Source organism: Chrysemys picta, chromosome 14, assembly GCF_011386835.1.
Source record: "Chrysemys picta bellii isolate R12L10 chromosome 14, ASM1138683v2, whole genome shotgun sequence".
NCBI classification, from domain to species: Eukaryota; Metazoa; Chordata; order Testudines; family Emydidae; genus Chrysemys; species Chrysemys picta.
This window is the reverse complement of record NC_088804.1, coordinates 42,158,323-42,184,149: the sequence shown is the minus strand read 5'-3', so window position 1 is coordinate 42,184,149 and position 25,827 is coordinate 42,158,323. Positions and strand designations below refer to the sequence as shown.

Genomic DNA, 25,827 nt, shown 5'->3' with positions numbered 1-25,827 from the left:
CCTTTAAAGTATCCATGGACAGGCCCTGACATGCCTTGCAAAATCAAGACTATAGTCTCTACACTGATAAGAACAGATTTAAAACTTTTATTAAAGTTAATGTTTAAAATCAAATTTACACAAGTTAAGAAGGAAGGTACTGTACATCTGGCGTCAGGCTTGGGTTATGAGGGATTACAAGGTTCATAAGATATATACATAGTACCTAACCAGCATAGACCCAGATTGGGGTGCGGGAGTTTTTAAAACATCAGTGGATAAGTTATCTCAGGTACGCCACCCATAGAATGTATTTAGAATCCAAGCTAGTATTGGTGTAACGAATAAGTACAGGAGTAGGGTGCGTCCCTTGGTTCGTCAGCCTGCAGGAATTGTCCAAACACAGAGCTACATGACTCTAGCATTCAGGGCCAGGAAGTGCAGCAGAAGCCCAGACCCATATGCAGTTGGAACTGCAGGGGGTGCTTGGGAAGGCATGATATGAATCCCAAACTGGAATTTGGCTAGGGCTTACTTGTAAGAGCACTGTAGGTTCTTCAGTGATCACAGGGCAGGACCTCTGTTTTGCTTTTCATCTAAAAGATAGTACCTTGATTTCCATAACCCCCTCTCCCCACAAGCCTATACTGGGACATTGGTTTTTTAACTGGTGCAGAGGAAAAGGTTAACTACTGAGTCACTAGCCCCACTTCCTGCAGTACTACACCCTCTACCACCAGGTTAGGGGTACTGAGTCAGTACTGACTTGCAGAGGTAAGCACCAACACTTCTTGTAGCTCTGGACTTACCCTGGAGTTCTCTCATCCAGGTAATGCCAAGGTCCAACCCTGCTTCTCTTAAGAAATCTGACACGGCCACAGCCCAAGATGGTTTGGTTGCAGAAGACCAAATTCATGCAATGATTAGACTTCTACCATAATTTACTATTTTAAATTTCTTGTAATGGAGATTCCTACTGAACACTTTGCATCATGGGTACCAGTGTTATTGAGGAGATTTAGCACCTACCCTCAGCTAGAGGGACACTGCTGTGACATAGGGCCCAGCACAGGAAATAAGGACTAGCAAACTGATGCTGGGTGTGCCTGTGAGGTGTGCGTGATCTTTGATGAGAATAACCTATACCTCACCTGCCCTTGCTGCACCGAATCAGCACTGTTGATTATGCAATCCCTTCTTCAGAGAAGATGAGATGCTTCTGGAAACGCTGGTCCAGAAAGACCAGGAAGAATAGCAGGAACCTTCAAAGAAGGGTGAGGTAGACTGGGTGAAACAAAGACCTTAAAGCTATGAGACATCCATTTGTAAAGTGGAAAGAGAACTCAATCCCATGTCAGAACTACTAACCCATGTAGATAAACTAGCTACTGATCCTGCATGCAGGCCAAGATTTCTAATGAATGAATGATGAGGGAGCAGGTACACAAACACCTGTCCACCCCATTGCAAGGGACCTGAATATTGACTAGAGATGATCTGGGGATATCAGCAACAAATACTTTTGGATAGTCTTTATAGCACAGAAACATCATTTTTATTTTGGGGAAGGAAGAGAATAGAGCAAGGTAGGAGAGAGGCTCCTGTTTGAGGAATCTTGCTGTCCACGCAAACTTACTTCGTTACACTGGAATTCAGAAATGAGAAGAATATGAGATTATCCGTAGATTCAATTTATCCATGGGATTATTCAAATCTAAACACTAGCAATCAGGACCTGAGGCATATTGTGGGCAGCCCAGGGAGAAACAAGAGCCCTTAATCCCATCTGATTACTAACTGCCCCCAAAGAATGCCTTGGATCAAGGTCAGTTTAGTTTATTTCCCTCTCCCCAGCCCCAGTTAGTGCTTTTCCCCTCTGGTCTTTTTTCTGGTAACTGAATCCCTTTACACTGTTCTAAAGAATGACTAAATGCCCAGCACAGCCGCTAAATCAAATTTGGCTTTGTGGGTGTGGGGGAACAGAAAATTTGTCACCATGTTTACATTCAAAATACCCACCCAAAGTTTCTGTGCTCAGTGGGGATTCTTTGTCCCCAAACAAAAGCAAACATCACTTTACACTTCGGCCACACCCTTGCCACTGAGCATATTAGTATCCACAGGGCCATAAATGGGCATGGGGCTTTACAGACAAATGACAACACAGTCAAATTCTGCTCCCATTTACACCAGTTTGCATCCAGAGTATAATAGAGTTAATCTGGACACTAATGTAAGTGGAAAGAGAATGTGGCTCAATGTCTCTGCCCCAAAGTTTACAACTTAAATTACAATTAGAAGTAAAGTAACAAGGGATCGTGACAAATACTGCAGTGGAGTAGGGAGAAGGGCACATGAGGGCTACAGCAACAGAACCATGCATATTATCAGGCTGGTGAAGCACATATGATGAGGGTTATAGGCTCCCCCACCCCCCTTACCTTGAGGTGAAGATTCAGGTTTCATAACCTTAAAGAAGGAGTGAGTTTAGGCTTGCATAGAGACTGGGAATGGCTGAGCCATTACACACATTGAATCCATTTCCCCATGTTAAGTATCCTCACACCTTCTTGTCAAACTGTCTGAAATGGGCCATCTTGATTATCACTACAAAAGTTTTTTTTCTCCTGCTGATAATTGCTCATCTTAATTAATTAGCCTCTTAGAGTTGGTTGGGCAACTCCCACCTTTTCATGTTCTCTGTATGTATATATATAGCTCCTCACTATATGTTCCATTCTATGCATCCGAAGAAGTGGGCTGTAGCCCACGAAAGCTTATGCTCAAATAAATGTGTTAGTCTCTAAGGTGCCACAAGTCCTCCTGTTCTTTTTGCAGATACAGACTAACACGGCTGCTACCCTGAAACCTGAGTTTAAAAAGGGAACCAAAGAAGAAAAGGAGACTGATTCCACCATGATTTCATCCAGCTGCTCTCTCTCAGGTACTTATATGGCCCCTATTACTATGATATCCAAGCACCTCACAGTCTTTAGTCTCACAGCACCCTTGCAATATTGGGATGATATTTACCTCCATACTACAGACGGAAACCAAGACTCAGAGAGGCTAGTGACCTGTCCAAGGTCACACAGGAAGTCTAAAGCAGAGCAGGCAGTTGAATGCTGGTCTCCCAAGTCTTAGGCAAGTTCCCTTCTACTGGACCATCCAGCTCCAATCACCTCTCTGGGGTGATATTTAAAGAACAAGAAATAATTTTAGATCAGCTACCTGCTACATGCAAGAATGAACTCCATATTTACTGCACTAGAGAGAGCCAGTGTGAACCCAAATGCCTGCTTATCCGTTACTGCATTGCTCTGACAGCCCAAAGACATTCGTTAAACTCAGTGGACCAAATTCAGCCTTGGTGTAGTTGGGAGCAATTCCATCTGGAGCTGCATCTGCTTACAACAGGACTGGATCTGGCCCACTGAATGGAGGATTAATTGGGCATACTGGTCACTCAGCAGGATGGCTGCCAGAGGCTTCTCAGGACCAAAATGCAAAAGGATACAGGACAGCACAGGGATCTGTACAAGCAACATTCTGTAGGAAGAGTTTCCATTTTGCTCTAATTTGCCAGCTTCCCCCGGAGCTGGTGCCTTCAGTACAGAATATAGTTCAGCCTTTTCCTTCCTCCCTCCCTCTGGGTTTTCTAAAGATAGGGCTGAGTTTAGATCTCTGATTTTGGTTATTATAATAATTGTTAATTACTTTATAGCACCTGCAAATGTGCTAGCTGCTTCTAAAAAAAAAAGTCCCTGCTCTGAAGAGCGTGCAGTCTTATTACTGGACTGGAGTGATTAGAGACAATAAAGCATACACCTAGATGAAAGGGGAAGGTGTATAAGAGAGCATGGGTGAAGGAGAGATGAGTATTTGATTACTCACTTTTGGCAGTCAAGCCTCTTGGTAGCTCCACTTTTTAGCATAAAAAGCGTTGCTGCAGACATGGGTCTTTAGGATTTACTAGAGCAATGCACTGATGAAGAGGTGGTGAACAGATTTGAGAAGGGTGTTCCAAGCAGAAGGGGCTGGGTGGGAAATGGCACAGAGAAATTTGTGAGGGAGGGAGATGAAAGGGGGATTGAGGCTGGCATCCATGATGGAATGCGGCATGTGCTCTGGGAGACATGAAAGGAGCCCAGGTCAGAGCCACAGGCAGAGACTGCATGGGGCAGGGTCTTGAAAGCACGAGTTTGAATTTGATGCACAGTGTAACGAAGAGCCAGAAAAGCGACTCAAAAGGAGGAGGGAGGCAAACATAATTGAAATGATGGGTGAGAGAGCTGCTGGATGGACTGGAGCAGGGCAAGGCGAGCATCAACAAAACCCTACCAGAGGCAAGGCCAGCTCAGCACACACAGAAGTAATAATGAGACCATCCCCAACAGGTGTGTGTCTAACCTGTTCTTAAAAGCCCCCAATGAGGGCAATTCCACAACCTCCCTAGGCAATTTATTCCAGTGCTTAACCACCCTGACAGCTTAGAAGTTTTTCCTAATGTCCAACCTGAGCCACCCTTGCTGCAATTGAAGCCCATTGCTTCTTGTACTGTCCTCAGTCCTATCCATCCCATTATAGACAGGGGTGAGCTGTGAAGCTCAGAGCTGGATCCTGGCCGCTCCATAGATGAATCATGTTTGGACTCATGTTTAACCTGTAAATAACTTCCTTGGTGGGTTGTTTCAGAAATGACCTTAGAAGGTGAACTCTGAGCATGTTACCCTTTGCAGAACAGACGGGAATGTGAATGAGGGAAGAGTTGAAGGCTGCAGGCATTTCCTGCTTTCAGTTTTGTTCTCACACTCGCCTGCCAGTGCCCTCCAGAAATAGCCCGTAAGGCACCATCAGAGCTATGTGGCAGGAAAAGGATGGGGACTCCACAAGGAGACACTCTCACACCAAACCCCACAGAATTAATAGCAAGACCTTTAATTACAATGAGGTAATACCATGATTAAGACACAATCAAGATATAACTAAATCGTCCCTCTTGATAACAAATAATTCAAGGTGTATATATGTGGGTAGGCAGATTCTAAAGGAAAAAGGAGAGGTGAGGAAAAAGTCAAAGTGCTATGTAGGTGTGAAGTATTATTATCATGCCACAAAGCCTTCCAACTCGGGATCTCAAAGCATTGTACAGACATTACATTCATGCTCACAGCACCCCCGTGAGGTAGGTACATCGTATTCTAGTCATTTTACAAATTGAGAAACTATGGAACTGAAAGGTTATATAGTTTACAGTAAGACTGTAGCAGCCATGAATAGAACCCAGGAGTCCTGATTCCCATTCAGTCCCAGCTCTCACCATTAGATGAAAGTAGTTTTGCAAGAAGTTGAATGCTTTGTATATTGTTTATTTTAAAAGAGGGGGGGGGAGGGATGACTCAGTGGTTTGAGCATTGGCCTGCTAAACCCAGGGTTGTGAGCTCAATCCTTGAGGGGGCCTCTTAGGGATCTGGGGCAAAATCAGTACTTGGTCCTGCTAGTGAAGGCAGGGGGCTGGACTCAATGACCTTTCAAGGTCCCTTCTAGCTCTAGGAGATAGGATATCTCCATTAATTATGAATATCTTCATGCACAGGTTATTCCTAAGAACCACACTAAATCAAGATGCTCACATAAAGGGAGTCTTTCTGGTTAAAATTCATATATTCCGATATCCTTACTAGTGTTACTAATACACCTGAGACCATTAAAACAGAAAATATTTTACAAATCTGATTGACTTTTCATTTCTGCTGCTTGTTTAGTTTTGCACTTAATTGAATTTGACAAAGAAACTAGACTACAGGAGTCCATTTTTCTTTCCTTTAGAGACCATTTCACTCTGGTTCCCTTGCATTAGTGTTCACCTGCAGACATGGCAAGGCAAGTTATTCCTTTAAAATCAAACTACTTCCATTTTCAGTTAAAAGAAAAACCATGACAACACTGTAGCAAAGCAATGGATGCCATTACAGTACCATATAAACATAGGTCACTAGCACTGGAGGTAAGTGAAATCTCCCTGAGTGGATAAGAATAATAGCTTCCTTATTCTCTCTATGGGCCATAGAGAGCAACACAAGATCATGCTCAGTCGCACTCCTATACTAACGACGTCTCTATAGCCAGACTTTGCAGTTCCACAAACCCCAATATTGGGCCCTAATCAACCAATCTGCCCAAGTCCCTTCAACTAGGACGTTTGTTTCCATCGTCATGTGTCAGTTACGATGTTTTTGCTGCACCTGCAGTACCCACACACCTGATAGAAGAGGACAAGTAGGCTTCCTAAATGATTGTCTCTCATGTAAGTGAGGTAGGACGTAAAACGTGTGCATCATAGCACAGAGGGCCAGACAGTGTGTTCTGCAGCCCATAAGGTGCAGCAGTGTTTCATAAGGGCTGAGGTGTAAATGACTAGACAAGGTACAAGGCAGGGCAAAATCGGGTCCAGAGAATATCACTCTGCAATAGACTCAAGGACTTGTTACCATTAGAGTTTTGTTGTCCTCCTTTTCTATAGGGGCAGGACACATGGTACAGGCTTAGGGCTGGAGTCTCCTTTCACACCAGCATTACATCGGTGTAACTCCATTGACTTCTGGGCTCCTGATTTGCACTGGCCTAAGTGAAAGGAGAATCAGGCCTCACTGCCCACACGTAGAAAAGCTGGTTTCTAAATCCCCACCGATGATAATAAAATGATTTAAGAATCACACTGACTGAGGCAAATTTCATATGGAGGTGAAAAGCCAAGATATTTAATTTGCAGAACATAAAAAAAGAAGTCCCATTTCCTTTCTAGATTCCTTTTCATTAATATTTTAATTAAAACCCATCCTCTGAACAGATTGCATTAACTCAGGGTGCCTTGCAAATAGTGCACCAGATTAAATATAGCCAGCAGTGCTAATTGCAACCTAGTAAGCCAGTGAGGCTGTGGAAATCTGTTAGTAATATTAAAAATAGAGAAATCTATTCTTAGAGTGACAGCATGAGGGGAAATGGCCTCAACCTATGAAGTATAAAAGTAGTACAAATGTTAGGCACTTACACTGGCAACCAGCTAAGTGTAGGCTATTGGTGCAGCGATATCTGCCATAGAATCATAAACATTAAACATGGAAATGACCCCTTAGGTCCCAGGCAATCCAGCCTCCTGTCCTGGCCAATGCAGAACTGTTCCCTACAGTATATTTTCTAGTGATTTCTCCAGTCTAGTTTTAAAAGTCTCTGCCACTTCCCTAGGGAAACTATTCCACAATCAGAGGAGAAAATCCTGCCCCCTCCACCATAGCTGTGTAGATGGTCCCAGATGCAGCACAAATCTGTGACCAGCGGGTGGAGACAGAATTTGGGGACGTTCCACAAGGGGTCTGCAATCACTGTGCATGCTCCCTGCCTGTCCCCATGCAGCATGGTTCAAGGGATGGGTTAGAGGTACACAGAGCGGTTAGCAATTGCCCCAGCAGAACTGGGACCGAGGAACAGCAGAGAACTGTGGCCTGGGGAAGGTTCCTTTTCTCCCAAACTTCTACGGAGGGTCCCTGTATCAAATGCAGCTACTCAGGTTTTGCATTACTGTAGCCATTAATGAGCTCACAGACAGGATGATTTTCCCTGATATTCAGCCTAAATTATCCTTCCCTTAATTTAATCTCATACCCCTTGCTTCATCTCTCTGTACCGTGCTAAAGAATTCCTTCCCTCCCTTCATATTTACATCTTTCAAATAGTTGTAGGCAGTTATATCCTACCTTAGCTATTGTCACTTAGCCAATCTATGCAAATGTAGATATTTGATTCTGTCTGCATAAGTCAGTCCTGCCCATCCTTCGATCATTTATTTTGTTCTCTCTAATTTTCCTCCAGTTTTTTCTACATTTTTCTTGCAGTGACCCCTGAATTTGACTCAATATTCCACTTGCCATCTCACCACAGTCATACAGAGAGGGATTATAACTGGACTGTTCCATGTTGTTATGTCTTTGTAGAGGTCGTCCAAAATTGCACCAGCCTTGTTTGCTGCCATATCATATTGCAAACTGAGCTCGTTTGTGCCCCACTGCAACCCCAGCTCTCTCTCAGAGATTACTCTTTTCCTGGTTTACTTAAAAAAACCCTCTTCATTATTTGTAAAACATTTTTAGAATGTGAAGATGAAATATCTTTCTTTGAAGACCTCGGTCTGCCTTTAGCAAACGCGGCATTTTGCTCTTTTTCTAGCAGTGGTTTTGATTTACCTATCTGCAGATGCACCACCATCAGAGTTTCCGGTACCTGCGCAGCACTGAGAACAGTGCTGATTAGTTAGCTGCCGTTGCTGAATCAGCAGAGGGTGCACACACCCACTGTGTTCTTATGTGTCCCACCAAAAAGAGTGGCTTTTACAAATATTTCTTGGTAATGGAGTGTTGGATTTAAAAAAAACCCTCAAACCTGACTCAATAAATGACTTTAACCAGCCACCCGGAGGCCACAATTTTACAGTTACATGCAGGCGGACCTGTGCCTTGAACGGAGCCCAATTAAGTCAACAGGGCCCCATGCAGGCCCCAAGCCATACTTATTGCACGTCTCTGATCCAATGTTCAGGAAACAAGAATGGCAGCATTAGAAGTAAAGCTCATCAGTTATTTAATGCTTTAAATTCCCACTCAATCCTACCCCTGTTTGAAACTGACTCACTTAAGGGCATGTGAATTTAGGTGGCCTGACAGGATTATGCTGAGACACATATAAAGCTTAGTCGACATAGCTCAGCTAATGCACCTCGGACCAGCACTATGCCAGTCTTGGCTACCCACACAGCCCTGCTAAGACACTTCCACCCTGGCCTGTGGCACCCCCTGCTGTCGCAATCTTGAGCCACTTCTGAATAAAAAATACCAGTTGCCCCAGGGCCAAGGTCTTTTTGTGATTGTGTACAAAATGCTGAGGACAAACTTATTTTCACTTTTTAACTCAGGCTTCCTGAGTTGAAAATCTAGTCAGCTATTCCTCCGCCTCACTGCACATGCCCCCAGTCCTGAACTCTCAGACTCTCCTGCTGAAGAACACTCTCCATCCTTGTATACTGTGTTACACGGAAACATGGAATTCTACAAACTTGAGGCCTTCGTCAGTGAGCTGAGCCCAACAAACTCATTTCACTTTCAACTCCAGACTGAACCTCACCACAGTCTCAGGGAGGTTATTATTTTAAACAACTCAATCCCCAGCTAACCAGCTTCAGAGTCTAAATGGACCAGTATGGCACTCACAAGGATGATGAACATTTAGACAGGCATTCTGGATATTATAATCTAGTTCTTTCCTACCAGACTCATAGACAACAGAGTAACTGCACAGTGTTATAACTTATCAAGCATCTTCAGCATACATGGTGGTGTAGAAAACGTAGAGGAAGACTCTCTAAGGAGTTTACTTACGTTCCAGATATTAAACCATGAGCCTTGTCTTCAAATTGAGCAGGATCAGAAAGGGTTTTCTCCTGCACACAGCACTCTTAAGGATTGCTGAGTAAGATGCTAGGGAAACAACAAGAAGAATAAAATGCCTCACAATCAATTCCTAACAGGCCATTTTCTCAATCCGTTTCTGTAAAAAGAAAAAAGGTTGTTGCTACATGTTAAATATCCCATGAATGTTAATTTACTTGGTATTTACTGCACTTGTGCTGCTGAATGAATTATTACACCTCACGCTGTATGTCCCTCTGTGGGATTGTATTGCTAACAGACACTTAACACAAACAAACAAAAAAACCCACTTTAAAATGGATTTCTCCTGACCCCTGAAATGAAATTTCTATAAGCTTTCTGTTCCCAGAAAACCAAAGCACTGTGCAGTGGCAACCTTATCACCTCCTGACTGGGGAACTGAAGTGTTTGAGTCCTAGAATATAAGATTTTATTTCAAGAAGATGCAGGCTCCAGATTGTACCAGGGTAGAGACAGGTGGTGGGGCAAGCTCTGTGTAGCTTCAAAGCTTGCTTCTTTCATCAACAGAAGTTACTACGTCACCCACCTTGTCTCTCTTTCTGGGACCAACATGGCTACATCACCACTGAATCTCTATCGTGATTCAGTAAGAGAGCTACAGTTAAACTATAATCTCTGCAGTTTCTGTGTCAAGTCAGGTACAATACAATACATTCTGATGACCTGATTACCTGAGTAGTCTCACTGGCTTCAGACCCACAGAGCCAACTTGAGAAAATAAAACTAATCTCTGCCCAGAATATATTTATAAAGTAAAAGCAAAAAAACCCCCAAACCAAACTCCCAATTGCAGCTAGCCTGTAGACTCGAACAGAAGCCTCAACTTTTAGGCTGGATGGAAGAAGCTGCTGACTAACCCCAGCACAAGTGTGGCATTTTCTTTCCTAGGGCATCTGTAAGTGAAATTCACTTTTCTCTTGACTGCATCTAGTCCTGATGCTTTTGACAGGCAGATAATGCATAGTCGCCCCACTGCCCTTACTGTCAGGCAGGTTCCCAATACCCAGCATGAATTCCCTTCTTCCTAGCTGGAGGCCATTGCTCTTCTTCCCCCAGCTGTCCAGCATGAATAATTCTGCTGCTTCCCTTCAGATGTTCTTGTCTCTAAAGCGTGTTCCCAGAGGCTGTCTGCACTCCCAAAGCATTCCCACCGAGGATCCCACCACGGGAGCCCAAGTAGAGATGAAACTCCAGTCGGTTCCAGCACTTTCCCCACCTTGTTAATTAAACCTGATGCTTGTAACCAGCCTGCTAACCTGAATGTGCTTTGCCACTGGCTGCACTGGCAGCTAAGCGAGTTCAGATGTGTGCCTGGGGTAATTTTCCTAGCACCGACAAAGCCAGCAGAGCCCACTCACAGCCCCATCTTCAGACAGTTGCTAACACCTCACACCCAATCTCCTTTGTTTAGTCAAGCTACACCGGGCCCTGTGGGCCTGGTTCCTAAACTCCAGCCCCACCACAAACGAGGAGTCTCTTCAAAAATGGCTGGAGTGGGGAGAAAGGATACCTAGGCTGTTGCCACTACCAAGATGGCGGACTCCATGTCAATCACTGCCTCTACCAAGATGGCAGCCACGAAAAGTCAGTGGGCGGGGTCAGGCGAAGTCCTTTAGCAAATGTCTGGGGACGACTTCTGGGCGCCGTAGCCAATGGGAGCGCAGGGCGGGCTGGTTGGTTGGTTGTAGAGTGGCGGTAGCCGGACCCGGCGCAGTCGCTGAGGAGAAGGCGGTTGCGGCGCTCGGCCTAGCGGGGATGGCCGCCAGGCCGAGCGGGCGGAGGGGGAGCCGGGCTCTCTCCGAGCTGCTGGGTAGGTGACCGCCAGGGGCCGTCAACGGGCCCGAGGGGCCGTGCTCCGGGGGCGCCCGAGCCGGTGGCCCGCGGCAGCAGCTGCGGCCCCGCTCTGCGAAGCGCCGGGTCCCGGGGATGTGGGCGCGAATCGCTCAGCCCACACCCCGTTCCCGCGAGCAGTGGCGGTGGGGTCCCCCTCCCCCCGCGTGCTGCGAGCTCCGCAGGGCACAAGAGCGGGGTGCGGCTCTCCCCTCACAGCGGGGCGGTACCCCATTCCTACCTAGGGGGGTGATGCAGGGCCAAAGCCCGCCCCCAGCTCGCCTCATGTGCTGCACGAGCAACCGGGCGACGTGAAGCCGATTTGTGTCCCCTACGGTGGCTTTACCAGACTTGAAACCAGAGCTAAGGGGAGGATGTTCCTCCCCCCATATCCCCTGTGTGCTGCTCTCTCTGCCTCTCAGATGTTGGTCACTTAGCTCCATCCTGTCTGAACTCTTTATCCCCACCCCTTACCTTGACTGTTACACCTCCCTCCTCCGTGGCCTTTGCCAGCCCCAGTTCCCCAGACAGTGCAGGATGCTGCTGCCCCCTTCTTCACACGTACCAAGCAGTGTAACCACCTCACGCTCCCTTCTTTCAAACATCTGTCCTGGTTCTTGATTCATTGTGAGATTCAATTCAAAGTAACCCTAAAACTGTTAATTTCAGCCTTGCTATCGTTAGTGCAAATGGTGTGTTTGCAGCAGGTGGAACAGCCTAATTTAAAAATAATCATCTTGTATTCCTTGTCTTTGTCTCTGTTTTGGCACAATTGGCAGTGATCTGGTCTGGATGAAGGAGAAGCCTGGGGGATCAGAAGGCAGACTTTGGCAGAGCTGTGTGCAGCATTAGCCCACACTATGTCTGGCTCTTGCCAATGTCAAGCATTCCTTTTCATGACCACAACATTCATGCAGTCTAGAAATAAAACAGCAGAAAATAGGCCATTAAGTAAACCTTGAACTTAAATTTTTAAAAAAATTTCTTAGCAGGAAGAGTCAAGAAACAGAAATGCACATTTGAAAGCGGACAGGAGCTTCAGAAAGCAGCTGTTCACCTTCTGAGTTGCCATCAGAACTTGAATGACCTCTTGCTGGAGGTAAGACAGCTGGCAGTTTTGAACTTACCAGTCATATCCTGGGTTTCCCTAGAACCCTGCTGAAGTTTGGTCTCCATACAAGTCTTTCTGATATAGGTCTAAGGTGCATGTCGTATAAGCAGAATATCTTCAGTAAGTGAACAGGTGGGAAACAGGTGTAAAAGAAAACTCAAAGACAAGTGGTTTTCCTTTTAGAAATGAGATTTACATTCATCTTACTTTATTACTGTGGCCTAAAAATGGGGTTAGGGTTATATAGAGCTAATTCAGATTTGAAATATGGTGGTAAATTACCATCCTCTTTGTTGGGATCAGAACTGGCTTTGCCTATTGCAGAGGTTCCCAAACTTTTTTCCTGAGCCCCTCCTTTGGAGATTCTTGTCCCATGTATGCTCACCTCTTTCTAAGAAGTGTGGTGGGAGGAGGGGTGCTTGGTACCTTTGTGGGAGGAGTGTCCTGTCCTCATGTGGAGGGAGGGGGTACTCACCAGGTTGCAGTTGAAAAAGACTTCTCGCCCTGCAGCGGTTGGACAGTCTCAGCTGCTGGGACCCAGTTTCCTGCTAGTCTGGCTCCCATCCTGTTCAGAATAAACAAACAAGGCCATGCTGAAGAGACGGGGTCAGCAGGGGACCCAAAGGCTGCACTCTGAGTACTGGGCCATGCACTGACACAGCCCCCTTCTGATCCTGGCCCTTCAGCATGGCACAGTCTACTTCCCTTGCACGGGCTCTCTCTGGGAGAGGAAGTGGATATGCCCAGGGGCTGCGCTCAAGGGCCAGGGTCAGGAGGGGGCTCTGTCCAGCAGGGGGTCAGTCATCCCAGGGGGCAGCCTTTGGCTCCCTCCTTGCAGAGTCCCTGCTGGCCTATCTGGCAGAGGAGGGGAACTGCCCGCTGGTGGCTGCTGTGGCATTGAGGGACCAAGACAGGTAGGGAGCCTGGTTCCAGTAGTCAAGACCACCTATACAGAGCCCAATCTACTTCCACTACCAGACAGAGCCCCATCCTGACCCTGGTCTTTTAGTGTGGCTGGTTACTGATAATTCATCACTCCCTCCCCACCCCCAAGGGAGCACGCCCCACACTTGGAAAGCCTCTGGTCTCTAGTGAACAGGGTCAAAAGTTATTGGAGATTATCAGCTTTCTCTTAATAGCCACCCATGAGTCCATAATGTGACTGTCTTTATACATGTGTGTGAGATACATACATGGACAGCATGCCAAGTTTCTGACTCCTTGTGCATTATCTTGCACTCTCAGGCTGGAGAAAGCATTTGCTTTTGAGGACTTTTATAGGCAGACTAGGTACTTCCTATAATTTTTTCTCTGGGATCTTTTTTTTCTAAGGAATACTGTAGAATAATACCTTTTAAAAGGAAATGACTTTTTCTAGTTCCTAACATTTTTTGTCATGTTTTACCAAAAATATATATGGCATAGTGGAAGGAGCTAGGACTAGGACTCAGGAGACTTGGGTTCTAGTCCTGCTCTGCCATATGCCTATTGGGTGACCTTGGGCAAGTTACTTTGCTGCCTCAGTTTCACCATCTGTAAAATGGGGATACTGACCTCTGTAAAGTGCTTTGAGATCTACAGATGAATAGTAGTATATAAGAGCTAGGTTGTATTATTTAATATTAGTTTTATTTCAGCTGCTTCAGGTTTCTAGAATCCTGCAGATGGAACATGCCATATAAAGGTAATATATTTATATACATGTACCCACAGAGATTTAAAATACTTTATTTTGTTTCTAGGTGGAGAGTTCCAGTAAATCAACTGAACAGAGTGGTCCAGAGCCTCAAAATGCTTTTTCAGAATCATTTGTAGGTGAGCGTGAGTGAGGAAGTATCTGTCCAAGAGATGGAAATTAAGTTTGCCTGACGCACTGAATTTCTACTTGTCATATGCCCTTAATTTCTTGTTCTCTCTATCAGTCTGCTAGTTTGTTCTTCTCTGAAATAGATACATAGTTGCAAGTATATACAGAGCACAGTGGTTCTCTTTTGCACAGAATGAGGACAGCCATGTTTCCTATTGCTGGCCTAGCTTGTAAAGTCTTACAGGATAACTTTTGAACACTACATCTAATTGATTCCAAAATTTCAGGGAATGTTCTAGGCATCAAGGGTAGAAACCTATTGATTTTGGTGAAAATGGGACAGTCAGAACGGAGAAACAAATGAGGGATACATGCGTATGCATCATGATATGATTTAGAATTATGTGATCGCTGTCACAGTTCAAGGGCAACTGCACCAGTATTCCTCCTCCTTGGCCTTCCAAAGGCACCCACTCCTCAGGGCATAGTTTCGAAAGGCTGGGTTTTGCATAACCAGAGTTGGGGAATTTACATTCACCTCCCCCTACATATTCCCAAGGAAAACCGCTTAACACTTCTTGTTCCAGGAGTCTATTCTTGTCTGACACATTGTTCAATCTAGTCCCTTGAACCTCCAGGCCTCACATCTGCCACATTTCCCCCCTCAAGAGGTTACACAATCCTGTCCCACAATACATAAACAATTCATTTAATACACTGGACCCAAAAGATACTTAAACTTAATTCAATAAGATTTCCAAGGATAATGCAGGAAACTGACGTATTTGTCACATACTATTTTTTTCCACAGACCCCCTGCCTTATTCAGTGCACGGGATGGATGGTGCTCAATTAACGAGCAGCTATTAAATATTTTGTTTTACCCTCATTATTCAATGTATGGTTGTAGGCCTTATTTACTGCATACTATTCGAATCCTGCTGTGAGGATAGAATTACTAGCCTCAAGGGCTTTTTCTCTGGCACTCATCACTATAGTATCTGAGCGCTTCACAAACAATTAGTTATTTTTCACAATACCCCTGTGAAATTAGTATTATCCCATTTTACAGATGGGGAGCTAAGGCAGAGAGAGATTAAGATCAAAAGTATGAACTAATTTTGGGTGCCCAAATTTGAGAAACAATGACTTTTCAGAGTACTTAGCGTTATTTTGCATTTTATGTATTCAAGCACCTCTCCCATTGCCTTCATTTCCAATTGAGTGTGCTCAGCACTTCTGAATATCAGGTCCCAGATCTCAGAGTGGGCACCCAGGAAATGAGGTACACACAACTAGTGACCACCTCTGAAAATCTGACTTAAGGAGCCCCCCGGAGGTCCAGTCTCAAAGTGGTTGAATCATATGATTCCATCCTTGAAAGATATGAAGAAAGTCAGGCCTGTCAGTGAAGGGGTCCATTCGAGGGACAAAAACTGTTCTAGAGTATGGCTTGCCCTGTAACTCTGACAGTAACCTTTCTTAAGTCTGTCAGATATTGACAGGTAAAGTCCCCTGGCTTCTGAATATTGTGGTTATTTTCAAAGTTTGTCCCTCAGAGAAACAAACAAGAGCTCTAATACTGTTAGTCAGCAAGCACTTTACAAACAAGAGATCATCACAACACCCCTTTAAGGTAGATGTTGTTCTGTCCATTTTGTGGATGGAGAAAAATGAGGCAGGGAGGGAGATCAAGCGATTTACCCAAAGCCATAGATGGAGACACAGTTAGCCAGGATTAAAACTCAGGAGTTGTTGTTTCCCAGTCTAGTGCTCAGCCCACAATCCTCTCTCACTGTTAACTTTGCTTTGTGTTCTAGTCTCCATTCTGCAGGAGCAGGCCTCAAGACTGGGAGTACCAATAGGAATCTTGTCAGCCAAAACTGCGGCTACCAACATTGATCAGATTTGCAAAACTTCCAGGGAGTCCAACCAAGCTGCACTGTTGAACTTGGAGCAGAGAGTAAGAGGAAAATCTTTTCTCTTATGCCCACAAAGATGAACATTGGGTGGGAAAAGGCATTGTTAATGGTTATTTTTGTTTTTACACTTTAAGCCCACTCTGGCCTCCATAAATGTATATGTAGTCCCCAAAAGATTAAAAAAAATACAAAACCAGTAATGGAACTAGATAGCTGATGGTTCATATCTGTATGTTGTAACATCATTAGAAATGGAGCATTCTTTTCCTAAACATGAAAGCTACTGAATTGACAGCCCTGGAAATGATATCCTCTGTTTATCCATAGAGATAGTACAGTGTGAGTAGTGGCTGAACAAGCTTCTTGTATATGACTTTTCTTTAGTATGTCCCAGTCCTTCCCAAGAGGGTTCATTTTATTGTGTCTATTGTTTAATTTTTAGCATCCTGCTTGCAGGTGTAGCTAATTATTATGTTGATTTGTGTGTGTGGACCCCAGAAGCTGTACTGAGACTATCAACTCACTTCACCAAGGCCACTGAACAGTCATCAGGTCCTGGTAGTATAGGGGTGACTCTCGCTTCTGATGCTTGAGTTCATGAATTCACATTGCTGCGCTGCCATCACTGGGTGAACAAAAATAGTTGAAAAGCTGCCATGTGACAGTGATTTCAGTCACTACTGACGTGGGGTGCATTTGAACTCATAGCCCAAAGGTGAAAGGTTCAGTGTCTCCTCACCACTCAATCCCCTGAGCTATTCAGTCACTAAAATGTAACAAATAAGGAAAAACAGGAAAATATTTTTATAATTACATGTACTATTTACGGAGGGGACTTTTTTCCATTCCAGAAGAAATTGTCTTGTTTGCTTCAAACTGTCAAGGATTTGTTGGTGCACAATGCCTTCTGTTGTTTGCTCTTCTGTCAAGAACTTTGGAAAATGCAGGTAAGACCTCTGAAGAGAAATGCTGGTCTTGCACACTGTAGGGACAGAACATTTAGATTATTTGGGTGGAACCCAGTAGTGCATATTAAACTCTCTTGTTATGTATCCCCTGAAAGTGAGGGGTAACTCTAAAATATACTGTAGAAATCTAGTAATCTGATTTCCTCCTTCCAGTACTGTTAATGGCCTATAGCAGCATGTTCAGGAGCTTATTGGTCCTACTTTTTGAAGGATGGTGGCCATCTTGAATTCCCCTGGGAGTCACCATGGCCTTTTTGGCTTTTTAAAAGCATAATTCCGTCTTAAGGTGATGGAGTATTGATTTTTCATTAAAAATATTTTAAAACTAAAATCTATTAAAGCTATGTGAATTAATCTAAAAGGGCCGTACATACTGGGGAAGGAAGCCAATGAGGATACCCTTCCTCCCCAAATATTAATGGCTGTTTGATAGTTCCTGCAACAGGTGAACAAGAGATGGCTTGCAAAGTAGGACAGTATTTTAAAAAATGATGAGCATTTCTGATGGGGGAGGAAAAACATTAGTAGACTTCCTTGTAAAGAGTTTAACTAAAAGCAATAGAAAATTCTTGGTCATGTATGTTATATTCTTATTAATGAGTCTTCCTGGGTGTTTGAAAGCACTTTACTTTCATTCTGCTTCACAGTGCCTCTGGAGCATGCTGATATCTGGAATAGTAAATGCTCCTTTCCATATGCTATTGATTGTTTAATAACTATTTGCATTATAGCTAGTGTGTTATGTAGTTTCCATTTTTTTAAGACTCCTGACTGGCTTCTGCATTCAACTCTTGCCATGAGAAAAAGGAGCATTAGCATTTAGCATTGGCTGACAGGCTTTTGGCATCAAAGAGCAGTAAGTGATTGTAACCTGTCATTCTGCTCTTTATGTGAATGCTAGTGTTTGTGAAAAATGCTAGATTGACAGCACTGGAGACTGAGATCTATTTTTCTACCAAAAATGTGCAACACAGACAGCAGCTCTGCAAGTTTCAATCCTTCTCTATAGGGAAGGGTAATTTACTCTTAATGTCTGTCTACCTTTGGGTTTTATATTGTCACTAAGGCTGTCAAGTGATTAAAAAAATTAATCATGATTAATCGCTCGATTAAACAACAATAGAATACCATTTAAATATTTTTGGATGTTTTCTACGTTTTCAAATATATTGATTTCAATTACAATACAGAATACAAAGTGTACAGTGCTCACTTTATGTTTATTTTTTATTACAAGTATTTGCACTGTAAAAAAAAACAAAAGAAATAGTATTTTTCAGTTCACCTAATACAAAGTACTGTAGTGCAATCTCTTTATCATGAAAGTTGAACTTACAAATGTAGAATTATGTACAAAAAAAGCATTCAAAAATAAAACAATGTAAAATTTTAGAGCCTGCAAGTCCACTCAGTCCTACTTCTTGTTCAGCCGATTGCTCAGACAAACAAGTTTGTTTACATTTGCAGGAGATAATGCTTCCTGCTTCTTGTTTACAATGTCACCTGAAAGCGAGAACAGGAGTTCTCATGGCACTGTTGTAGCCAGCGTCACAAGATATTTACGTACCTGATGCGCTAAAGATTGATATGTCCCTTCATGCTTCAACCACCGTTCCAGGGGACACGCGTCCATGCTGATGAGGGGTTCTGCTCAATAACAATCCAAAACACCTTTCTTTTTTTGGTGGTTTGGGTTCTGTAGTTTCCGCATCAGAGTGTTGCTCTTTTAAGACTTCTGAGACCATTCTCCACACCTCATGCCTCTCAGATTTTGGAAGGCATTTCAGATTCTTAACTTGGGTCGAGTGCTGTAGCAATCTTTAGAAATCTAACATTGATACCTTCTTTGCATTTTGTCAAACCTGCAGTAAAAGTGTTCTTAAAATGAACAAGATATTCTGAGTCATCATCCGAGACTGCTATAACATGAAATATATGGCAGAATGTGGGTAAAACAGAGCAGGGGACATACAGTTCTCCCCCAAGGAGTTCAATCACAAATTTAATTAATGCATTTTTTTTAACGAGCGTCATCAGCATGGAAGCATGTCCTCTGGAATGGTGGCCAAAGCATGAAGGGGCATACAAATGTTTAGCATATCTGGCACATAACTACCTTGCAATGCCAGCTACAAAAGTACCATGAAAATGCCTGTTCTCACTTTCTGGTAACATTGTAAATAAGAAGACGGCAGCATTATCTCCTGTAAATGTAAATAAACTTGTTTGTTTTAGCGCTTGGCTGAACAAGAAGTAGGACTGAGTGGACTTTGTTTTGTTTTTGAGTGCAGTTATGTAACATTCTACATTTGTAAGTTGCACTTTCACGACAAAGAGTGCACTATAGTACCTGTATGAGGTGAATTGAAAAATACTATTTCTCTTGTTTATAATTTTTACAGTGCAAATATTTATAATCAAAAATAATATACACTTTGATTTCAATTATAACACAGAATACAATATATATGAAAATGTAGAAAAACATCCAAAATATTTAATAAATTTCAATTGGTATTCTATTGTTTAACAGTTCTATTAAAACTGATTAATTGCGATTAATTTTGAGTTAATTCATGAGTTAACTGTGATTAATCGACAGCCCTGGTTATTACCAATCCATTGAGGTGTCCATTGCCCCTTTACGTCCCTGGAATATTCCTGATTACATGTCTTCTAAAGTGACCTGAATTATTTATAATTTTTAATAAACATTTCAAAAGTGGGTAGGAAAGAATAGGTCTATGGTAACTTTTTTTTTATTGGTATTTTATACATTACTGTTTAATGATGAGCTCAGATTTTTTCATACTCTTAATTTGACAAACAGTTTTTAATTTTTTTTTAATGTTTGCCACTGGAAAGTTTGCTATTGTAAATGTTACCCACTGTCATCTGACTGTAGCATTATTCCTCTTAGAATCCTCCCGTGTTGGAAGTTGTGTGGCACCTGCACAGAGGCAACATCGTTAGCTTGGGAGAGCTGCTGGAGAGGTAAGCAGAGGTTTATACGTTTGCAGATGTCTTTATTCTCTCAAAACATATAGAAACCTTATCTGGGATTAGTTGTTAGTGTCTTGGCCTAAAATTTGCTTCAGAAGTTCTTATTTGGGCATTAAAAAGCAAAATTGGTCTAGGATAGGGATCTTACTGAGCGCAAGCTGTGCACTTCTGTCTTTACAAGGCAGAGTATTACAACAGTTATACCTTAGAGAATAAATTTACCTCTACGCTATAAATTGATATAGGATAGAAACCTTGATGATAGGCTGAAGTTAGAAGTTAAGATATACTGGAATGATTGTGCTTTCTGATAGACTTTCCATAGGTCCCATTTTAAGAATCATGTGGCAAAAACTTTGTCATCCTGAGAATTTACACATTCAGTTCCTGTAGCAGTCATGTGATTGAAACCCTGCACAGCATTGTGCCACAGTGTTGTAATAAGTAAAATCAAACAATCCTTCAGATGATTCTCTTATGGTATGTGAGGAGGTTGGAGATTTCTTGGCTCCCGGATAATGATATTGCTTTATTTGCCTGTTACTGATATTGGGTGGGATAATTGCATGCATTGCCTATTTTAATTACACCTCTACCCCGATATAACGTGACCCGATATAACATGAATTCAGATAGGACGCAGTAAAGCAGTGCTCCGGGGGGTAGGGCTGTGCACTCCGGCGGATCAAAGCAAGTTTGATATAACATGGTTTCACCTATAAAGCATTAAGATTTTTTGTCTCCGAAGGACAGCGTTCTATCGGGGTAGAGGTGTAGTTGAATTTTGAAAAACCAACCATGTGACCTGAAGAAACCATCCACAGGATGTTAGGTAGTTCCTTCAAGACTAAAGAGAGCTTTTTTCTTATAGTTCTTTATGGGTATATTTTTATGGTGGAAATAAAGAATTAATTTAACATGAGATTTCAAGATCAGTTCTTTCTGTGGGCACATTCATTCTGAAATATTTTATAAAGGAAATAGAGCTTTCAGGTGGCACAGCTTTAAGAAATAAATACCAGACCCGGAGTCAAGGTGTGGTGGCATCTGTCCTCTCCTGAATGTGAATGAATGTTGGTTGGAGGAAAAACAAATATCACAATAAACAGAGTGAAACAAATCCAACCTGCTTTTGTTGTCTTCTCAGCAATTCAGACACCCCTGCGGTGGTGAAGTGGCTATGCAGCAGCCTTTGTCTGCTGTGTAAACAGACAGACCATTCTTCCCTAGACATGGAGCTTTCTGGGCACATGCTCTCAGGTAACACTTTGAGTTTAGGCATTTAACACATTGTGTGGTCTAAAGTACTTAAGCTTTAGAGCAGGGGTCGGCAACGTTTGGCACGCGGCTCGCCAGGGCGCTTATCCTGGTGGGCCGGGCCAGTTTATTTACCTGCTGATGCGGCAGGTTCGGCCGATCGCAGCCCCCACTGGCCGCAGTTTGCCGTCCCGGGCCAATGGGGGCGGCGGGAAGCCGCAGCCAGCACATCCCTCGCTCGCGTCGCTTCCCGCCGCCCCCATTGGCCCAGGACGGCGAACTGGGGGCCGCGATTGGCCGAACCTGCCGCGTCAGCAGGTAAATAAACTAGCCCGGCCTGCCAGGGTGCTTACCCTGGTGAGCCACGTGCCAAAGGTTGCCGACGCCTGCTTTAGAATCTACAACAGACAGCATTCAACTCAGAACTTTAGGTGTATGTAAACAGTCTTCAGCTTGTATTCCTTTGTTATCTGTTTTGATGAAGAGGGCTAAATTTCTATACTGTTAAAGAATTCACTTTCTTAAATTCCCTTAACTGTTAACCTGAAACCATAATTTTCTCTTTCTTTATTCCTTCATAACTTTGTTTTAATAATTAAGAGACTGTCCATTCCAGTACTGGCCATGATATTATTAGAGTTGTGGTGGCTAAAATCTCCTGTTCTTCTTTCTCCTATCCTGTCCTCACTATTCCATTTGTCTTTCATTGCTTCTAGCATGTAGCTTTACAAGTAAACGTTTTATATTCTGTCAAGTATCAGAGGGGTAGCCGTGTTAGTCTGAATCGGTAAAAAGCAACAGAGGGTCCTGTGGCACCTTTAAGACTAACAGAAGTATTGGGAGCATAAGCTTTCGTGGGTAAGAACCTACTTGCATCTGAAGAAGTGAGGTTCTTACCCACGAAAGCTTATGCTCCCAATACTTCTGTTAGTCTTAAAGGTGCCACAGGACCCTCTGTTGCATTTTATATTCTGTTACATTACGTTAGTGGCCTGAAGTTCATTTTTTTGACCAGCAAGGGGCGCTGGTGGTGATGTGTGTCACCAGCCCTCATTTCCTGCATCCTGATCATGTCACCTCCATATAGTATCCATCATCCATTTGGCTATTTAAAAAAAAAAAAAACCCTAATACTAACGAGGATTCCATTTTCTGTTTTCTTCTCTGCCCACCTTTTTGTCTAATTTTTGTGCTTCTCTCCTGGTTCAGAAAAAGCCAATAGCTTGGTCATTTGACTGAGGAGTACCAGTCAGATCTTTTGACCAGTGCACTTGGTCAGGTACTGCCAGGCAAACTGAGTTATTTGGTTGAAATTTCTGCATTTTCATTGTTCAAATACATGCATTCTTGAAAATTCAACATTCAGTCTGAGACTTTTGTCTGCACTGAGTGAATCTCTTCTAATAGTGGTGTGGGTTAATCCTTTTGCACAGATCTCTTCAGGCACAGTGGGATTTCTCTTCTGAAGAGGCTCACCTGGAGTGTAAAACTCCGAAGAGCCAAATAGCTCTTCATGCATTTGAATTTGTAGCATAAGGAAAAGATAATAAATCACTTTGTAAAATTATTTTGCATAAGATGTGTAACAAACAACATATTGGCATTCTGTTGTATTGATTGCATGTGAGTCAATGAACTGCCTGATCTATCTAAGTTCTTATATGGCCACTATCACTACCTCTGTGATATCTGATGCCTTTGGTCATTCTGTATATGAAATAATTTTACCTCTAAGGAGATAGTGAGGTTGCCCAACACTAGGTTAACTTCGCTGTGTAACAAATGAAACTTTACCAGTAGTAGCCCTTCTGGGAGACTGGATGTGTTCTTTCATTGTAGGTAGACGAGAATGCTGAAACAGTTGTTCATTCTTAATTTGCAGACTTTGTGATCATGTTTCTTCAGAATGGATTTCAGCAAACTTCAGATCTGGGAAAGAAAGTGGAATTCCAGAAAATCCCCCATGTAAGGGCAAAATGCTACTCTTTATACCTTTTTTTTTTTTTTTTTAAACACCATTGATATACATGGTGCTTTATAGCCCACACAATAAGACACAATCCATGCTGCAAATTGCTTACAATTTAACATAGACAGGACACTAAGTCAGGAGAGAAATCAGAGAGGTAAATGGTGAGGAGACGGATGCAGAGGTGATTCTTTGAGAGTTTATCATGGACCTTCCTGAACTAATTTATGAAACTGGCTTTTTTTCAAAATCAATATGTTTTTGTAAAGATTATTTTTGGGATGATGAATTGTCACCGTAACTCTTTTCAGGGTCACCATTTTCTTTTCTACATACAGATTTTGCTTGATTGTTTTGCTTCCTTTCTAGTGTGCAGTGCGAAATACTGTGAAGTAGTAGAAAAAAAACAAAAAACTGGGAAATCCTATCTATTGTATTTATACTACAAATAGTTGTTTAACAGTTAATCTTTGAATTAGGAATTTTAGGATAATTTAATTTTTGAGCCAATATACTGTCTCTGAACATACTTACAGCCTTCTTAAATGCTAAATTGGTCTTAATTTGTTAATTTTAAATAGATCTGTTATGCTGTACTGCAAAAAATGTTGACATGTAAGTATTGATTATTTATAATTTGGGGCTTTGTACAATTTACTAGGATTGTACTTTGCTAGACATACCTCCATTCTTTCCTGGGAGATTTCCAAGGGCATTAAGGAGTTGTTTACCAGTGATGGATTTCCTCTGTTGTGTTGCATCATGTACATTGCTAGTCATTTAAAATAAGTCTGATGCACCTTCCCCCATGAGCTTCCTCTTGCATTGCAGATAACCCCTTGTTCTTTTATACTAGCTCTCCCTGACTAAGAACTTGGAATTTGCATGTTTTATACAAGTGACTTGGTGCTGTCATTGTGACACCATAACGCTGCAATTTTAACTAGCAGAATAACTTTTTGTAAAATTTAAATATCTTTATATAGTGATGTGTTAATAACAATGAGCCAAGAACGAAACCTTGTAATTTAAATTGCATGTGTAATCTTCAAATTGCTAGTCTCCCTGAATCTTCCCATGAATCATGTATCCATCTTGTGTTGGGCAGTCCTGATGATATTGCTGAGTGGGCAAGCATAGTAATGCCTGGATTTTCATCACAAATCACAATGCAAAAAAGACCAAACAGAAGTCAGTTTTTCTGATCAGCAGCAGATGATCTTCCTCACCTGTTGCTGTGCTGTCCGCGCAGCTCTGTCTCTGCAGGGTGAGCACCCAGTCATTACCACTGATGCTTTATAGTCTAGTATATTGCCCTACTCCTCACATGTGGCTGTCATGCTGTTGACTAGTTGTTCCTCTGGTTTCTCTGTGGAATACAATACAGCCCAGAACTGTATATAAACTGCAGGGTGTTCCACAAAAGGGAAAATAATAAGGGTCTTAATACTAATTCTTAAATTTAGCTTGTTTAATTTACATCTGACACACTACTGGGCTCTTTACACTTCAGTAACTAATCAACTCCCTTAAAGCAGATGTAGATATTTTATATAAAATAACGTAATGATTTAACAAAGACCTTGGTCTGGGGGAGAAGTGTCTGCGTGAGAGAAGCGGTGGGAGCATTATGCTTTATATTAGGTATACAGTGATAGTGAGCTCCTGTGTCTGAAGATCAGTGGTTTTTCTCCTCTCCCCTACCCTAGTCTCCTTTATTTAACATTAATTTATTCCCCGTTAGGAAGGGAGAAAATAGCAGGGTCTGGCAGATAAGGAACAAGTTTGGGGCATCTGTCTCTCTCCTGCATCTCAGTACATTTCCTTTTAAAAGTGGATCACAAGAGAGAACCCACTCTTAATCAAAGGGCTCTTTCCTTAAAGCTCAAGAGTATTTTATTGATTTTCCCTTCAGTAATTTTGAGGCTTTCGAAGATGTGAGGGAGCAAGAAACAGAAAAGCTGTTCTCTCTACCACATTCACTAGAGCAGTGGTTTTCAATCTTTTTCCACTTGTGGATCCCCTAGAAAATTTCAGATGGAGGTGGGTCCAGGGGTCTGCAGACCACAGGTTGAAAACCGCTGCACTAGAGTAAAAGATGAGCGTTTTGTCTGGTCAATGAGAACTGTAACTTGATGGGCCAAGACAGTACTGGGTGTGAGTTGCCAGTGCACTTTGTTGTCTTCGACAACAATTAACGCAGTAGGCCTAGTCTTCACTTGAGTGTTACTTAGTAGATATAACATGGGAAAACCCCAGAGTTGGGACGGACAGTGCTGAATTAACAAGCTGCGTTCTGCTTTCTCTTTAATATAGTGAGGAGAATTAGTCATCCACTAAAGAATAAGTGAATATATGATCTTCTAGCATAAACTACCTTCCTCTATCCAGAATCCTATTGTCTTTAGTGGGACTCCAAACAGGTGCAAGGATCTACACTAGCACATCAAACATCAGAATCTAGGGCCCTAAGATTTG

The 25,827-nt window shown here is 42.7% G+C and overlaps 2 protein-coding genes across 13 annotated transcripts in view; one reads left to right on the top strand and one right to left on the bottom strand.

The window, feature by feature from the left end:
- Positions 1-11,012, bottom strand: part of SPIRE2 (spire type actin nucleation factor 2) — a 64,215-nt gene extending 53,203 nt beyond the window's left edge. Inside the window, exons 1-2 of one of the 3 annotated variants that reach the window (XM_065567375.1) lie at positions 10,993-11,012; positions 9,411-9,509 (exon numbers count right to left, since the gene is read on the bottom strand). Coding sequence is in view for 1 of the 3 variants with exons in the window: in XM_065567373.1 (XP_065423445.1) it covers positions 2,421-2,445 (25 nt within the window). In the remaining 2 variants the exon portion in view is untranslated. Of the gene's footprint in view, positions 1-2,420; positions 2,461-9,410; positions 9,510-10,738; positions 10,963-10,992 lie in introns of those variants that run through there. The other 2 variants (XM_065567374.1, XM_065567373.1) reach the window with 2 other exon arrangements.
- A 116-nt stretch (positions 11,013-11,128) lies between these two features.
- FANCA (FA complementation group A) overlaps positions 11,129-25,827 on the top strand; it is a 56,648-nt gene continuing 41,949 nt past the window's right edge. For 4 of the 10 annotated variants that reach the window (XR_010592631.1, XR_010592632.1, XM_065567366.1 and 1 more), the window contains exons 1-9: positions 11,130-11,292; positions 12,302-12,411; positions 14,166-14,238; positions 16,051-16,193; positions 17,004-17,099; positions 20,041-20,114; positions 21,271-21,383; positions 23,263-23,345; positions 23,931-23,964. Coding sequence is in view for 8 of the 10 variants with exons in the window: in XM_065567366.1 (XP_065423438.1) it covers positions 11,238-11,292; positions 12,302-12,411; positions 14,166-14,238; positions 16,051-16,193; positions 17,004-17,099; positions 20,041-20,114; positions 21,271-21,383; positions 23,263-23,345; positions 23,931-23,964 (781 nt within the window). In the remaining 2 variants the exon portion in view is untranslated. Of the gene's footprint in view, positions 11,293-12,301; positions 12,412-14,165; positions 14,239-16,050; positions 16,194-17,003; positions 17,100-17,874; positions 17,977-20,040; positions 20,115-21,270; positions 21,384-23,262; positions 23,346-23,930; positions 23,965-25,827 lie in introns of those variants that run through there. The other 6 variants (XM_065567367.1, XM_024110138.3, XM_065567365.1 and 3 more) reach the window with 6 other exon arrangements.